The following is an 18,515-nucleotide window of genomic DNA, read 5'->3' as shown; positions in this document are numbered from 1 at the left end:
CGATCTAGAATGATCTGACTGTTGGATCGGGCCCAAATTGTTGCAGGGTGATGTCGGGACTATTTAGAGTCCATTAGTGTGATCATATTTGAAATCTGAAGTTGTGGGCCCGAGGCAGATTTTTGGAGTGTCGGTTGGACGTGTGGGACCCACAGGACCCAAATAGTGACTTTTTGGACAATGGGTGTCATTGGTCATCTTTTGACGTCTTTGGAGTCGGTTGGACGAGATTTAATCGCTTTGGACCCCTGGTTGGTCTAAAGGGTGTTTTCATCATTAGATGTGAAATCTTGGATTTTGGAGTTTTGTGCTAAGTTGAGTTTGTTCATTGAGGATTATGGGGCCAAAGTGCACATTGAGTTTTGAGTTTGAGAATTTGTTGAGTTGTTGAAGACGCAGCTTGGACGAGAGGTGAGTAAAACCATCTAGATTGTAAATAAAATCACATATTATTATATTTAATACAATGTGGTTCTGATAATGTTAATGGATATAATTAACATGTTGTTGTCGTTTTGAGAAACAGTTTTGGTGTGAGTTTAAAATCAATTAAATGTGTTGTGATTTTAAATGAGTTTGCATGATTTTGTAAGAGTGGTGCTAAATGAACCCTAAAATTAACTGAGTACACCCTACTATCAAACTATTTATTAAATTACTAATTTATCCTAATATAAAATTACCAAAAAGGATATTTTGAATTATGAAATAAATGTAATTTTAATAAGTACACCCTACTCACCATATTCAACTCTAATCAAACATAAATGAAAAACCCTACTCCAAAAACTATGTTATTTCCTTTTATTGACAATAAAAAGATTAAAAAACCTCCAAATACCAAGCGAGTTCATACGTGCTTACTTGGAATTGAAACTGGAATTCGGTAATTGTGTATTGAAATTCTAAAAAATTGAAGAAAAAACCCAATTCAATTTGGGTGAAAACTAAGAAAATAAAGATTGAAACTTTTGGGATTTGAGTTGAAGAATCTGCTTAACTGGGAAAAATAGATAGAAACCCTATTCCATTATGTGGTTGAGCAAGGTACATGTGCTAATTCATTCAAACTCGAATAAGGGAAAGTGATGTAGAGAGAATTCAAACTCGAATCCTGTAAACATCATTTATTCAATTAAAGAACCACATGGCAATGGCGAATAATAAATCACAGAGAAAACAAGGGGCTTTCTACTGCCTTTGAATCAAAGCTCAGCCATGATATCCGAATAATTTAGTATGCCACTTGACCTTGATGAATGCTGTTACCATATTCGAATGGGTTTGCTGCTATGTAATAGAGTGGATTAGGGTGTATCCGGGGTATTTTTGGTAATTAAATAGGGTGTACTTAGTTAATTTTACATTTTGATTTAAATATTAGGGTATACTTAGATCATAGGGTGTACTCAGTTAATTTTAGGGTTCGTTTAGCAGCACTCTTTTGTAAAATGGATGGTATTCTTGGGAATGACCATATTATGTTTGTATGGTGGTGTTCATAAGTGAATGGCCACGTAAATATATATATATATATATATATATATATATATATATATATATATATATATATTGATATGATGGATGTATTTGAGATAGAAAATAATATTTAAGAGGTTGATGTTTGAAGATAACCTTTAAGTGGTTGACCGTGGATGTTGGAAAGGCATATTTATTGTTTTCGGTGTGTGTTGATGTTGTGATTGGAAGGATAGATGTGAGAATGCACTGATTCCTTCAATTGGAAGATAACCTTCAAGTGGTTGACCGTGGCAAGTAATTAGGGAATTGTAGCCATGGGGTGTGAGGCCCCAAACCAGTTAGAGCTCTAGTTGGCGCCATCACAATGTTCATGAGGGTAACACATAGTTACTTGGCTTCGGCGCAAATTTGTGAACAGGCGCTAATGGATGTGTACTTTGGTGTTCGTGAGTTGGGATAGTCGAGCGTATTCTCACATCTATTGTCGAAGAGTGACATTTATGGGTAGTGTTTCTAACATATTTGAAACAGGTTTTGGGTCAGTTGATGACCGAACAGTTCTTATAAATTAAAGAATTGTGATTGTGATGAGATGATTGATTATGATTACCTTGGTTATACAAGGATTGTGGTATGCTAATGAAAGTGCATGTGTTTGTATATTTTGTGTAAATGACATATTTATACTGTTGGTTGTGGTTTACTCATACGAGCTTTAAAAAGCTTATCGGGTTTGTTCTTTGGTGAACCCGGTACACTATTCGACGGTCTAGGGGCTAATCCTGCAGGGAATAGGAACCCATGAATTCATAAGGAGCAGAAAGCAGAAGGTGCGCTTGCAGTGTACAAAGTTTGGTTTGAAAGTGTTGGTGTGTTTAGACTTCTGCTGTGTGTAATAAGCTTTGAGAAGCAGAATATGTAATATGTTGATGGTTCAATTTATTATATATGTTGTAATGTAATATTTGACTCGGAAGATGGAGTCAGTATTGACATTGTGGTTCAGAATGTGGTATTGTATTATGGAAAAAGAAAAAAAAATCCTTGTACATATGTTGAAGGTTCCGAGCCTCACGTCTCGAATCAGTTTGTCTGTAATAACTTAGCATGTTATTTATTGTTGAAAATTCGGGGCATGACATAGGATGTGTGGCCGTTGGGCTTTCAAACATGGGCAACCCGCTCTGATACCATGAAGGAAGTTGAGGTTCCACCCCAAAACCAAAATATTTCCTAAGATGCACTTCTTTGTAGGTGGGGCTGGGGGTGGGTTGCAGGTACTAGGGCATGGGTTGCGGGTGGGGATGGTGGTGGTTGGTGGTGGGGGAGAAAAAAAACAGAGGGAGAGCACAGGGGAGGGAGAGAGAGAGAGAGAGAGAGAGAGAGAGAGAGAGAGAGAGAGGGGGAAGGGGAAGGAGATAGGGGAGGAATATGCTACAGTGTGGGCGACGATGCTTCTAAAAAAAGTTAAATATTGTATGGATTTTCATTTTTCAACTATTCTTTATAAGTTGGCCACAAAAGAAAGAGAGAGAGAGAGAGAGAGAGAGAGAGAGAGAGAGAGAGAGAAAGGGGGAAGGGGAAGGAGATAGGGGAGGAATATGCTACAGTGTGGGCGACGATGCTTCTAAAAAAAATTAAATATTGTATGGATTTTCATTTTTCAACTATTCTTTATAAGTTGGCCACAAAAAAAACTTTTATTTTATTTTTCTATTCCACGTGCTGTAATGCCATTGGACATATGGGCTCTACTTATGTTCCACATCAGCAGTTTAACAGAATATCTAACGAAAGCTGATGGTAGGAACCAATTTGATGTGTAGATGGTAACCTTAAGGACCATTGGCGTCACAAAAAAACCTTAAGAACGAAAGGCGATAATTTCGTAAACCTCAAGGACCATTTATGATAAAAAGCCTATTATATATATAGTGAGCTTATATTGAGGGACACCCTTGTAGGGCCCACTCTGTATTGTATTTCATTAATCCAAACCATCTATTTGGTAGATATTCATGCAAAGATCATCTCTACCCAAAAAAAAAATCATTTGAATCTAATATCATTTGACCACTTAATTGAATAATTGAATTTTAGTACTTTCTTGAAGTACCTTATTCATTGATTTTGTAGGACACAATTAGATGTCGTAATGGTTTTGTAGGACACAATTAGATGTCGTTGAAAAAGAAAAAAAATTCGTAGGGGACCTTAAAGGGTGTCCCTCAAATACTCAAATAATTTTATTTGAGGGACGCCATTTAAGGTATCCTACAATTTTTTTCCCAATGATTGAAACCATCTATTTTTTAGGTCTTCATTCATAGATTATCCTTACTAAAAATTAGACAAATCGGAAGCCGTTTAGACATCTAATTGTGTCCTACAAAATCAATGAACACGGTGCTTCAAGTGATTTTTTGCAGAGATGATCTTTGAATGAATATCTACAAAATAGATGGTTTGGATTAATGAAATACAATGTATGGTGGGCTTTACAAGGGTGCCCCTAAAATAAGCTTATTTAAGAGATCCCTCAACTGAAGCTCAATATATATAAGTGATGATTTATTCCTCAATCAAGACCCTGTCAAAAATGACCAATAAATTAAACCATAGAAAATCGTACACATTTAGACTTGCATGTTACTCTAAATAGTAATACAAATACTATGGCCATATTTACATAGGGATCCCCAAAAAAAAAAGGGAATACAATATGGAAATTAATGTGATTCTTCATCATGTGTTTGGTCCACCCTTATGGTTTTCACAAAACCTTCTTTATGCTTCAAGACTTTTATGTCTTTTATCACGATTATCATACCTCTAAATAATATGTAGTCTTCAATTACTTTACGGCACAATTAATCATTATATTCCTTAATGATGCTCAAAATATAACATGAATGCAAAGTACACGAGGAATATGCGCAAAAGTAACAAAGAAGCCTTTAATATATAATGTGCAAAACCAATAAGAACAAGCCCCCACTATTTTTCTGCTTCAAAAGGATCCACCAAATTACTCATGCAAATCATATTATTTTTAAACAAAATAACTGGTAAACTTTTTGGCATCCTTATCTAAGATATGCTATTCATACCAACAGGGTCTAGCCTAGTGGAAAATGCCCTAGACTTGCATATTAGAGGTTTTAGGTTCGAACCCCCATAGCATCATAGTTATGTGTGTGTAAGAAATCCCCCTCCTGTAGTTTAAACTATCGTTTGTACTAATATATATAGTTATTCTCTTATCCGGATGTCCCACACGTTATTATCGTACGGATGCCACTGTAAACAGGCAAGAAAACAAGGAGGAGTAGTACAAAATACATGGCGTCCGCACGATAATAACGCTCGAATGTCCACATAGGAGAATTTCTGTATATATATATATATATATATTATACCAGAAGGGGATCTAGAGGCCAGATTAGAAGAGGGTACAGAAGAAAATAATGCAATTAAAGTAATGCGATTAAAGGTAATGCAATTAAAGTAATTCGATTGTATCCCGATGCATGGATGGCCAATAGTAGCCTTACCGAAAGGCTTTGTGTGCTAGAGATCTGGACCCGGAATGATCGCCGCAGACGCCGCTGTGGATCTCTCGAAGGACATATTCACCTTGCTCTTCGGTGATGCATTTCATGTACGGGGTTGTGTAGCCATGTTTGTACAGAATGTCGTTGATGACGATGTACCTTGCCGATCGGTAACGCAACTTCCTTGCCTTAGCCTTGTCCTCTGGGAGGGTGCCGTTTGCCAGATAGGCGTAAATGGGCGCCATCCACGTGTTGTCATACCCTATAGCATAGATCTCGGCAGTAATGGTGCTCGGCTGAGCCAATATATCTACTGGAATCTTTCGACCGACTTTGTCATTAATTGTTGAAGCCAGCCTAGCAAGTGCATCGGCATGGCTGTTCTCGGTTCTGGGTATCTACCGAATCTCATATGCTTGGAACTTTTTCAGCAGTTGGTGTGCCGATGTGAGATAAGCTGACATGGAAGCGTCTTTTGCTGCGAAATCAGCAGTTACCTGTTTTACTATGAGCTGGGAGTCGCTATAGATGCTGATCTAATCGGCACCCATGCTTCTGGCGAGCCGTAGGCCGGCCAGAAGTGCCTCGTATTCGGCTTCGTTGTTGGACGTTCGGAAGCTGAAACGGAGGGCATATTCCACTTTGGCCCCATCGGGAGTTGTCAGTACGAGCCCTGCGCCACAGCCCTGCTGATTTGCCGAACCGTCCACATGTAAGGCCCACACTGGTTTTGTCGAGTCAAAGGTGTTGGCCTCCGGATGGTTGGCAGGTGTAGGATTGGCATCGGGAGCCAGTGGAAGTGCCGATGGTGTCAGTTCATATATGAAATCAGCTACCGCCTGGCCTTTCTTAGCCGGCCTTGGCTTGAACTGTACGTCGAATTCTCCCAGCTCGATCGCCCACTTCACCAACCTACCAGATACTTCTGGCTTTTGAAATACCTGCCGAAGGGGTTGGTTAGTTAAGACGATGATGGTATGAGCTTGAAAATAGGGTCGTAGCCTTCGTGCAAAGATGACCAAGGCTAAGGCCAGCTGTTCGAGTGGGGGGTACCGAGACTCCACGCACTGAAAGGCTTCACTAACGTAGAAGACGGAAGTTCTGCCTTCTCTGGTCTTCGTATCAGCACTGAGCTGACGGCAGTGTTGGATACCGACAGATATAAGGAGAGAATTTCCCCCGAAAGGGGCTTTGATAACAGAGGTGCTCTGCTCATGTAGTCCTTCAAGTCTTGAAACGCCTTGTCGCATTCGGAGGTCCACTCTATGTGGTGTTTGCCCCCTTTCAAGGCTTTGAAGAACGGTGCACATTTATCGGTGGCCTTGGATATGAAGCGGGTGAGGGCTGCCACTCGTCTGGTAAGGCTCTGGATATCCTTTTGTGTCTTTGGCACCTCCATGTCGACTATAGCTTTAATTTTATCGGGGTTCGCTTCGATCCCCCTCTAGCTAATCATGAAACCGAGGAACTTCCCGGAAGACACACCGAAGGCACACTTCGCGAGGTTGAGTCTCATTCGGTATTTCTTCAAGATGCCGAACATGAGGGATAAATTCTCCAGATGCTCCCCTGTTGTTCGGCTCTTTACTAACATGTCATCCACATAGACCTCCATCGTGCTGCCGATTTGTTTTGAGAAGATTCGGTTGACCAGCCTCTGGTAGGTTGCTCCGACATTCTTTAAGCCGAATGGCATGACATTGTAGCAGTATAGGCCTTTGTCTGTGATGAACGCCGTGTGTTCGCTGTCGGCAGGATGCATGAAGATTTGGTTATATCCAGAATATGCATCCATGAAGCTGAGCAGTTCGTGATCGGCATTGGCGTCTACTAGCTGGTCAATGCGTGGCAACGGGAAGCTATCCTTCGGACAGGCCTTGTTGAGGTCGGTATAGTCCTGGCACATTCGCCATCCGCCTTTGAACTTCCGAACCATCACGGAGTTCGCCAGCCAGTTTGGGTATATGGCCTCCCGGATGAAGCCTATGGTCATGAGTTTGTCCACTTCCCTCTTCATGGCTTCATACCGTTCGGCATCGTAGGATCGGCGCTTTTGCCTAACAGGCTTAAAGGCAGGAGAGATGCTCAGCTTGTGGCTGATGACGTCTGGGATATACCTGGCATGTCGTTGTAGGACTAGGCGAAAACCTCCGAATGCTGTCGAAGGAATTGGATGAACTCGGCTCGGAGGTTGGCGTCTAGCACGGTACTGATCTTCACACTCCGATCCGGCTGGCGTTCATCCAATGCCACGGTTTTGAGGTCCTCGGTAGGTTGTGCTACTGGGGTTAGTGTTTCTTCCCTGGGATTGTCCACCGGATCACTGCTGTTCGGTAGGCCCTCGACTGTGAAGGTCTCTTTCTACTTCTGAGGTGCTGTGGACTTCAATGCCGTGGCATAGCAGTTCCGAGCACTCAGCTGATCGCCCCGAATTGCCCTTGTGCCGTAGCAGGTTGGGAACTTCATTAGTAGCATGTGGGGGGACAAGTGGGCTTTTATTGCCGTGAGTGCCGTTCGGCCAATTATGACGTTGTATGCCGTCGGGCAGTCCACCACAAGGAACTGGTCGTAGACCATGGTTCTTCTTGGGGCCATGCCGAAGGCAATTGGTAAGCTGACACTGCCGATTGGCTGGACTAAGTCTCCCGAAAAACTTAGGAGGGGCGAGAGTTGCCGATTGATTTTGCTGTCATTTATTCCGAGCTCTTTAAATGCATCAACGAAGATGACGTTTACCGAGCTGCCGGTATCGATCAGGATCCGGCCAACATCGAACTCGGCAATCTCGGCTCGGATGATCATAGGGTCGTCATGAGGGTAGAGGATCCCTTCTTCCTCTTCTTCGAAGAAAGTGATGGGCTCCCAACGTACCTTCGACATCTTGGTGTGCCGGCTACTCTCAACACCGAGGACTTGGGGGTACTGCGCCGCCCTGACATACTGCTTCCTCGATTAGTTAGATGCTCCTGCGAGGGTTGGGCCTCCGCTGATAGTGCTGATCATGTTGATCAGCCGATTGGCATTCGGTACTGGCGCCTGTTGGGGCCTGGCTATGTACTAGTCCAGCTTGCCCTCCCGAATGAGTCTCTCGATGATTTTTCAAAGACTTATGCAGTCCTCGGTATTGTGGCTGTTCTACTGATGGTATCGGCAGAATTTCCCTGTGTCCCGGTTGTCCTGTCGAGCCGACTTTCGGAACGCTGGCTTCGGGATGATCTCGTTTTCGTTCATCAGTACCGCTTCGTAGGAAGTGTTGAGCAGGGTGAAGACCTCTGTTCCCTGGTTATGAACTGGCAGAGGAGCTCAATAGCTGTCCCTGCCATTCCTACCCTTATTTTTCTTGGAATACTCCTTCTGATGACCTCTGGTATCCTTTCGCTTGTGGCTCCCGGGGTATTCAGAATGTTTTCCTCTAGGCGCAAACGGCGATTCCCGTTCTGTTGCCAATCGCTGGATAGGTTCATTCTGCCGAGCCGTTGGCTCGGCCTTTGAATTGAAGTATTCGGCCTTTGCGTGAATTGCCGCCTGTTTCATCAGTTCATCGTATGTACGCCAATTGCTGCTATGCACAAGATACCGAAAGTGCGAGGACCAAAGGCCACTCTTATAGGCGACGTAGGCTATCCTATCATCGGTATCTAGGCATCTTGAGTACTCATGGCTGAAGCGTGCGGCATACTCGCGCAGAGGCTCGTCGTCTCTTTGCCAGATGGTGTACAAGTCATCGACAGAGTACAATTTGTCCGTTTGGATCATGAAGTGGTTGAGGAAAATTTGCTTTAGCTCGTCAAAAGAGTCTACCATTCCCGGCTCCAATCGGTAGAACCAGTTCAAGGCTGCTTCCGTGAGCAAGGATGGGAACAGTAGACATTGCCCCTCGTCGCATTGCCCCTTGCATCCTACGGCAGACTGGAAGGAGTGAAGGTGCGTCAGGGGGTCCTCTACTCCCGTGTAGGATGAAATGCGTAAAGGTTGCACGTCCCTGTCCTGCCGTGAGTGTTTTATACGCTCGGTGAACGGTCCTGGCTGAAGCCTTCCCCAGTTGGGTTCTTGAGAACGGGTTCGGTCATCCTCCATCTTTTGTACCCTTTGAAGAAGGAGGCGAATGACTGGGTCCCTGTCAGGTATCTCCTCCGTGTTTTGGTGTACCGAATGCTGCCGGGACCCAGCGGGGTTAACCTCAGAGCACCTTGTCGGCGTTTCCGAACGGTGAGACTCGAGATCAGTTTCAGCCGTTGATTCTATGCCTTGTATCCATTGTATGGGGGACTTGTCCCTCATATCCCTCAATCGTGGGTCGCTGAGGTGCGCATTGATCCTGATCGGCGATCTTGATCGTTCGGTTTCTCGATCCTGTAGCCGATGGCGACATTCGGTATAGACCTTCTTCGGTACGTGAGGCTTGTCTTTGGGTGCCGGGACTATCAGGTGTTTTGAGGGCGCAGGCGTTGCCTTTGCCCCCTTCTTACTCTTCTTACCCTTTTTCTGCTGAGGGGGTGCCTGCAGACTCCGAGAGGACAGGGTGGTCTGAATATTTTGCGTCTGCTGATGGTTAAGCAACTGTTGCGTTTCGTCTACTTTGGACGAAAGGAGGTTATTATGTTCCTGTAACTTTGCCATATCCTGCCGAAGAGCCGTGACTTGAGCTAAGAGCTCGGCTTCGGCGGCGGTTTGGATCACAGGCGGATTGCCGATCGGTGTGAAAGGGGGTGGTGCTGGGCTAGCTCCGACTTCCCTACCGAACGGTAACCTTTCTTGTAGTAAGAACGTATTTTTTGATGTGGTCCCCATTTGGTTGGGACAAAGGGTCGATTGTTTATCGATTTCCCACAGACGGCGCCAAACTGTTGACGCCAAAAAGTGGTTCAAGACTTTTGAGGGTCAACTTAGTGATTTCTGCCTTCGGTATCTTGATGAGCTCTGTAGGGAGCTTGATCTGCAATATGAGGAAAACGCTCGGTAAGGCCTAGGGCACCGGTGCGGTACCGGTCGAAGCCTCTCCGATGCTTAAGTAAGTTCGGGTTTAGTAAGATTAACTGACAAATCAATTAGGCAGTATGCCGATCGTTCTGATTACCTCTATTCTGGGATAGTGGGCCTCCTTTATAGGCCTTGGGAGGTGTGCACTTTGTTCATAATTTCGATGTGGGACTGTGGGCGTCGATTGTGAGCATGCCACGTGTCCAAGGAGAGGGCGTTGCCCTAATGGAGCGATCGGTAGGCAGGGTGCCGAAGGCTACCCTGACCAGGCCCGATTTCTTCCACGTGTCCTGTTCTTATTGGTTGTTCATTTTGGGTGTAAACAATTTTATTGATGACTGATGGTAGCAGTAAAAAGGAAAATACATAATTTACAGAATGTTTCTTCGAGGATTGCTCAGAGAAAACTTATGAAACTGAAAAACTGAAAAATTACAACTTGCTCAAATGAGGCTGAGAATCCTCTATTTAAAGAACTAGTTTACTGTGATGTCGGCAGCTTTGGATGCTGGAATCATTAGGTTCACTGTGTGAGCATGTGAACAAAGTGACTTTGTCTCCGAATATTTCGGGTGGAGTTACTGTGGAGGCACGGGAGAACTGTGGAGGAATGTAGCTGAATATTAACTGGTCGGCCATGCTTATTCGACTTTGTCTGATTTTGTTTGGATTTAGTCATCATTGAGGTCGTAGGGATCTTGATTGTCAGTATAGTAGGCCCAACGAAACTTTTGAGTTGAATCCTTTTGACTGGAAGATGAAGCCTGAGAGGAATGAAATCTTGGTGAGGCATCATCATCATCGTCCATTTGAGAAGCTTGAATCATGAGTTGTCTTGCTAATTCTTTGATTTCTGACTTAGATCTTCCCTCGATTGGAAGTGAAGAATGAGAGGTTCATGAGGTGTTTGTGCCTGATAAATCACGGCCATGAGCAGGCCGAAGGAGCCCTTTATCTCGGCCCTGGCACTTGTTTGCAGAGGCTGAAACGCAGCGTTTCGCCAGGGTACTTCGCCTTCTTAAAAATAAAAGAAGGGAATGCTAAGGCACGATCATCTCGGCCTCAAGCATAGACCGAGGCCGAGGCCGAACAAATTTGCGGCCAAGGCATTAAAGGCAAATCATCACGTGACAGCAGGGTCCCAGGCTTCATTTAATGAAGTAGTGCCTATTTAATGCAGCAAAACCCATAGGCCACAAAGTAGCATTTAATGCATGAGGGAAGGTGGGAAGTGATTGAAGTCAGGATTTGGTGATGAAGATCAGAGTGATTAGACGTGGACATTCTCACAAAGATTCTGACAGCTTGAGATGTTGGTTCACCAGCTATCCAGGCAATAAATGCGTCTCCACGGCCAGAGGTTCAGAACCCACGATTGAGCGCGGCGGCCGAGATTCACCAGGATTTCTGGGGTCTCATCACCATACTTCACGATCCCAAATGTCGATTGGATTGCCCACTTGCGCTAATTAGACTCCACTATGCGTAAATTCAGCCTCGATTACTCATCCAGGGACTCTTCCTATAAATACAAGACTCGAGCTACTTTCAAAGGGTTCAAACACCAAAACAAGCCTCCTACGGAGCAACTTATTTTCTTCTGTAATGCACTTTCAATATCTTTACTTGCTTTCCTAGGAGTAGTGTTAGGTTGTAAGCAGAATCCATTCATCAATATATCATACGACCCTTGATTTTCAAGGCGCCGGAGCACCATCTCTGTTTGTTCGCTCACTCACCCCATATATCACACGACCGTCGCTCCCTGAGCAGCGCGCCGGAGCACCGCCCAAAACCCACCACCAACACCATCACTCAACAGCCTTGTAGTTCAGGTCGTGAACCTAACAGCCGAGACCAGTTCCTCTCTCGGCTACAATCGTTTGACCAAGAAGACAGATCAAACAGGCGCACCATTCACCCATCCAACGCTCACCAAAACATCAACGCACGGTAAACCGTGCTGGCACGCCCGCGCACAACCGCACCGCACCCAAAAGCAGGAAACCCTGTGTTAACGCACGTCCCCTCGGCCCGGAACTCCAGGCCGTGAGATTTGCGCGGCAGACATGAGGTTGAGGGCTTCTGAGGAGCTTTGACGGGGCGAAACTCATTATTTACTTGATCAATAATTCTTTCTGACTTGAATTTATCCCACCATTTTACTAAGATTTGTCTGGATAAGATTCTTGATTCCCAATTGACCTGGTAAGACCATTTAAGAATCCAAGGGACTTTGTATTTTGCAACAAAAATTAAAAGGATAGGGAAGAAAGCGTCTTCATCTTTAAATTTATATTTACTAGAGAAATAAGTGACAGACTCCTTGAGATCGGAAGGAAGAATTTCAGTAACTGGACCATGTTTTTCCCACCAAGAAGAGAACCATAACAAACCAAGAATGACCGAGGTCTTCGGTTTGATGTACAAAGATGGTATTCCATGCTTCAATATAATCATAGTAACTATACTGAGCGTTTGACTTGAGGGTTTTTAGGGAGTAAGGGCGATCACCCCAATTAGACTGACTAAGGATTTTGTGGATATACATGGAGTGATAAAGGGTTATATCTGGGTTATTACTGTCTTTGATTGGTCGAATTGAGGAATAAAATGATAATTGGGAGGAAAGTAAGCTTCGGCAATTTTTGCAGTATTGGAAAGGTTATTATAGCATGGTTCAACTACGAAGAGTTTGATGTTACTTTTGGGGAAGTAGGGAGAGGTCTTTTTGTGGCTAACAGTTGACTGGGTTGAGGGTGGAGTTGAGACTTGGAAAGGATCATAATTAGAGATTAGGGTTGACTAGTAATTGGGATGAATACCTCCAGTGGTGGATATGAGACTGGTGAATCTATTGGTGATTTGGATAGGTGAGTGTCCTGGGTAAGGGACAATTTGGGAAGGCTCTGTTTTTACTGGGTTCATGGAAATTGGGAGTTTTCTGACTGACTGACTTTCTTTCTTGCTTGATTCTTTTTCTGCCATTTGTTTCCCTGTAGAAATTCCCGGATAAGAAAATCGGGAATACTATTCTCACTTCCTCTCAAATATTCAATATCGAAATAAAAAAATGCTTAAAATGGCTTGCCATCGTGCAAAAATTTGTTTTCATGCAATGTTTTGAACATCCTTTTCTAAAACATTCTTAGCGCTTTTGCAATCAATTCTGACTAAAAAATCTTGATTGAGTAAATCATCTTGAAATTTTGAAATGCACAAAACAATAGATAAAATTTCTTTTTTAATAGTACTATAATCACTTTGTATGACAGGACTCGACCCAAATTCCACTTTGGAATCTACGCCGAACCTTGTGCGTGTTTGACACCTGGCAGATGCCGGGCACTCTTGACCAAAATGCCCTCCTAAGTTTCCAAATTTCTATTTGTTCAAGTTTGACTTTTGTCGAAAATTCGGCAGAGCCACCCTGTAATTCGCTCGATTCCCAAAATGATTTTTATAATCCCAAACATTCAGAATGCACAATAATAGACTTCATGCAAACAAATATAACATCAAACTGGCCCCAGGCCTCTTTAAACCAAATAAATCGTTCCACCAACTAAAACTGATCTCAACTTTTAGAACATCAAGAGTACGTTAAAAAATTTCAAAATAGCTTAGCAGAACAACCTTTCAAACACTTGAACTTGCGGCTGCACCTAGTAACTCTAAGTTGCCTACATACCCTTCTAAGGGATCTAGCCTCACGTATTTCTTTCACAATTGTTATATTTCAATGTGATTGCAAATCAATCCAAGTTCTCATGTTAGTGATATACTAAAAAATATTCCCAAACTCTAACACAATATTTTCCAACTTCCCCAATTCTCAAAACAGTTCATATTTGCACGTGAGTAGGCTACTCAAGGAGTTTCCTCTAATCCATAAATCAGTTTATATATACTTGCGTATTTTATTTTATCTATACGTATATATAAACAAACAAGCTCCAAAGGCACTTTTAACCTTTCCTTCGAAACTCATATAAGACTCGTTTACCAATATTTATATAAATATATAATTAATTTATTACAGATAAGTAGGAAAACGAGAAAATTATTAAATAGTATTGAACACGTGAAATCTTAATGTCAATATCAATAATTTAGATAAAATATGTTTCCCTCTTTTACATGCAAAAATAAACTCATCGCTTAAGAAAATAATTGTGAACTGTATCAAATCCTTAAAACTTAGAAAACTCTATGCTCTCCACCTAGGTGTACCCCCATTCATATTCCGTCAATACCTTTAATATACCGTCAATTCCGATAATATTCCGTCAATTCCAATAATATTCCGTCAATTCTAAGTATCATGTCTGTTACATCCTCGCAGGCCTCGGAAACACAAAGGCACCCGAGTCGCATTCCTCGCAGGCCTCAGGGGACCCTTAGTCAACCTGAGCCGCATTCCTCGCAGAACTCGAGGGACATGTAGTCAGCCCGAGAATGCACATCCTCGCACCACACGGTTCAGGCGTCCCCAAAACTCGTGGGGCAATGTCATAAATGACAAATCCGTTTTCAAAGACAACTAGGAGGTACTCCTAAGGTGGGTTTGAAAACCATATTCTAAAACTTATCTTCAAATTCCTCTTATTTCACAAGCCATACTTAAATTCTTTTCTCAACTTTCCAGAAATCAGTTCTCAACTACCTTGAAATTTATACTACATACTGTTGAGAACTAGTGTCCATAATTCGGCATTTTCCCCTATTGAGTATATATATATATGCACTTAGGTATTAATTAACTTATTATTCATGTCGAAATCTGATTAACATGACACTATACTAATTATCTTAATAGTAATAGATAACAAAATAAATAATCAATCATTCAATCAATCAATCAATAACCACAACTAGACCTGGCAAACGGGTTGTGTTAACGAGTTTCAGGTCGTGTTCGTGTCAACCCGTTAAGTTAACGGGTTAACACGACACGACCCGTTAAGTTAACGGGTGACAAATACTAGACCAAACAAGACCCGTTACAATTCGCGAATATCCGACACGACCCGTTAAGAATAAACCAGGAAAAAAAAAAACTATCACAACACGGCTTCTCTACCCATCCAGCCAACACACCTTCTCTGTCCTTTTTCCCCCAAACCCCAACCCTAACTTTTCTTCCCTCTTTCCCTCTTCATTTCAGTCTTCTCACCCCAAAACAATATATTCTCTCTCACAGATATCTTAAAACCCAACAACAATAGAAACTAAGGAAGAAAGAAAATTCAAATTGACTAAGAGAACCAAAACCAACAACTCTAGACCCAATCACCCTCTTTGGAACCCGACCCGGATACCTCCTCCTTGATCCCTGGCTGGGCTCGTCGGTGGACCCTAGTGGCTGGGCTGGTGGAGTCCATTGAGTGGAGAGAAGAAGAGAAGAAGAGAAGAAGAGAAGAAGGAGAGGAAGAAGGAAAAGACAAAAAGGAAATAAGAAAACTAAAGAGGAAAAGGTGAAGAAGAAGAAGAAAAAAAATTATTTTGCAAAATTACAAAATTAATCTCCTTAACGGGTGGCTAATGGGTTCACCCGTTTTCGACCCGACACAACCCCGTAGCTTAACGGGTGGCTAATGAGTTCACCCATTTTCAACCCAACCCATTAAGGTCAACCCAAATACTGATAATTTCGTGCGAATTTGTGTCGTGTTAACGGGTTGTGTGCAATATTGCCAGGCCTAACCACAACCCTTAGAGATTTCACCATTTCCAATAAATGTATAATCTTCAAATATCAAAGTAATAGAAATATTCACAACTAGCAATCTATATATATAAATATATATATATATCTTTTCATTCTATACTCATATAAACCCATAATGGGTTTCATGGTAATTTAATCAATGAAAAGCAATAACCTTTAAAGGAAAATCTCATATCTAATCAATTTCCAATCTAAACCCACTATACAAGAAATTCCATACTAAACGAACTACGTACTCTTAAAAACAAATGTTCACTTATTTACTTATAACCATGGCTGAGCCCAAGGCTCACTTCCTTCCCCCTCCCATAACTTCCATTATCACATAATAACCAAGAATTCCACACAATAACATAAAGACAAATCCCAAAATCCCTCCAAAGTCAACATATCTCCCCTAACAGTTAACACCCGTTAATAAGGCTGTTCTAATATTTCTCAAAGGGTGAAGTTACCTCGAAACCGCACGGTTAACCGAGAGGTCAAACTATCCATACTTGGTCAACCGGGCCCGCAGGGCCCACGATCTCCGATTCCCAATCCAGAAGTTCCTACAGGTTCCACACACTTTTCCAAACCTACCCTGCAAGTTTGGTCCTAATTGAACAGCCAGATCGCTCACGATCGTACGATCGGACGGTTATCGTAAAACGCAAACTTTAAATTATTGAATCGGAACATCCGAGGCTCCGATTCACGATCTGCGAATTCCTACACGATCCTAGGAATGCCTAGATCAACATATATTAAGTTGGAGTCGATCCAACGGCCCGAACATATCGAACCTGGATAACGCCTAATATGCGATATCCGATTGACGATCAAACGATATCCAAATTCATATATGAACATACCGTCGTGCTCGAGACAACATGAGGAGTATTCTAGGACTCAAGGACTAGACAAAAAGTGGCCCACGCTCCGGCAGTGCGTGGGTGTCCAAAGCGATTCGGGCGATCGAAAAATCTCCAAACCGCAGGTCAAGACTTATTATACCTACATGATCATAACATAGAGTGGAGCAACTTTTGTTCTTAGACCTACCCTAAAAAGTTGATGGAAGTGGTCGGAATCTGAGGCTGAAATGACAGGACTCGACCCAAATTCCACTTTGGAATTCGAGCCAAGCCCTATGCGTGTCCAGCACCTGGCGGGTGCGGGGCACAAATGACAGTCTTGCCCCTCTAACTAAAATCCAAATGTACTCAAGTTTGACTTCTGCCGAAAATTTGGCAGAGTCTCCCCCGTAAATTACTCATTTCCCAAAAATTTTACCTGTATAAAACATGATTTTATAATCTCAAACGTTCAGCAAGCATAATAATGAAATTCATGCAATTGTCAACATATCATTTCAACCTCAGGCCTCTCTGACCCAAATAAACGTTATGTTGTCTAAAATTCATCTCATCTTTCAGAACATTAATAGTACATTAGAAAGTTCTAATACTCCAACTCGTGGCTACACCTAGTAATACTAGGTTGCCTACGTACCCTTACTGAGGGATCAAGCCACACATAGTTCTTTCTATGTGATTGCCAAAACAATTCAAGTTCTTATATGTCACCATTACTCACAAGCTCTAAAGTATATATTTTTCAACTTCCCAATCCTCAGAATAGTTTATGCTTAGAATATATGTAGGCCAATCATTGAAGTTCCTTTAATTCATAATTCAGTTTATATATAACTTATATGTTATTGACTTAAATTATATATATATATATATATATATATATATATATATATATATATATATCGTAATAATAAAAAGATAAAGATAAACAAATAAAATTAAACAAAATAAAAATAAAATACATTAAAATCAACAAATTCCGAAGACACTTGTATCCTTGCATCGAAACTCACGTAAGGCTCATATATAAGTATATGTGTATATATATATCAACAACTTAATTAGAATCTCTCTCTATATATATATATATATATATTTGCATCTTTCACTTGTAAAACAAATTTGTCGCTTAAGAAAATAATGGTAACTGTATAAAATCCTCAATTTTAGTTTAAAAGCATCTCAAAACTTAAATTCTCTCCACCTAGGCGTACCCCCATTCTTGATCTGTCAATTCCATTATTACCGTCAATTTTGATATTTTTCTGTCAATTCCATCCTCGCAGATCTCGGAAACACAAAGTTAACCGAGCCGCATTCCTCGCAGGTCTCGGAGACACCAAGTCAACCCGAGCCGCAATCTTCGCAAGTCTCGGAGACACCAAGTCAACCCGAGCCACAAACCTTGCAAGTCTCGAAGACATCAAGTCAGCCCGAGCCGCAATCCTCGCACCACACGGTTCAGGCGTCCCCGAAACTTGTGGGGCTTTCCCTTTTATTCCACAAATCCATTCTCCAACCTTTATATCAACTTTCCAATAAATTGGTTCTCAACTACACCTAAAATATATATACCATATTCTGATAAAAACCAAGGTCCATGATTCATCTTCTTTAAACCACTGAGCATATAGATATATATATACATATATAAATATTAAATACAAACATGAGCTCAGATATTTAATTAAATTATTATTCACATCGAAATCCGATTACATAGTAACTCATAAACATTAAGGGCCCGTTTGGTAACGTTTTCAGAAAATATTTTCTGAGAATATTTTCAGAGAATGAAAACAAGAAAACGAATTTGCATTTTCAGGAAATGAAAATGAGTCTGGTAGATTAATTAGAAAACATCTTCAGAAAACAAAAACAATGAAAATGTGTCTGGTAGTACAATTTGAA

The 18,515-nt window shown here is 41.8% G+C and overlaps 2 protein-coding genes across 2 annotated transcripts; both read right to left on the bottom strand.

The window, feature by feature from the left end:
• Window positions 1-5,572: 5,572 nt before the first annotated feature.
• LOC148297495 (uncharacterized) lies at window positions 5,573-6,346 on the bottom strand. The gene has a single exon (XM_088247329.1). The coding sequence runs from the start codon at window positions 6,344-6,346 to the stop codon at window positions 5,573-5,575; it is 774 nt and encodes a 257-aa protein (XP_088103455.1).
• Window positions 6,347-7,397: 1,051 nt separating this feature from the next.
• On the bottom strand, window positions 7,398-7,916 carry LOC148297494 (uncharacterized). Its single transcript, XM_088247320.1, has one exon. It carries the CDS (start codon window positions 7,914-7,916, stop codon window positions 7,398-7,400), a length of 519 nt encoding a protein of 172 aa, XP_088103446.1.
• Between the last annotated feature and the right edge of the window lie 10,599 nt (window positions 7,917-18,515).

The sequence above is a fragment of the Prunus avium genome, chromosome 1, assembly GCF_965620075.1.
Source record: "Prunus avium chromosome 1, drPruAviu1.hap1.1, whole genome shotgun sequence".
Lineage (NCBI taxonomy): Eukaryota > Viridiplantae > Streptophyta > Magnoliopsida > Rosales > Rosaceae > Prunus > Prunus avium.
The sequence above is the reverse complement of the archived record's forward strand: the minus strand, read 5'-3'. Positions and strand labels throughout refer to the sequence as shown.

Coding starts and splice junctions, on each gene's coding strand:
- LOC148297495 (XM_088247329.1), bottom strand. CDS start 6,346: ATGTGCACCGTTCTTCAAAGCCTTGAAAGGGGGCAAACACCACATAGA.
- LOC148297494 (XM_088247320.1), bottom strand. CDS start 7,916: ATGTCGAAGGTACGTTGGGAGCCCATCACTTTCTTCGAAGAAGAGGAA.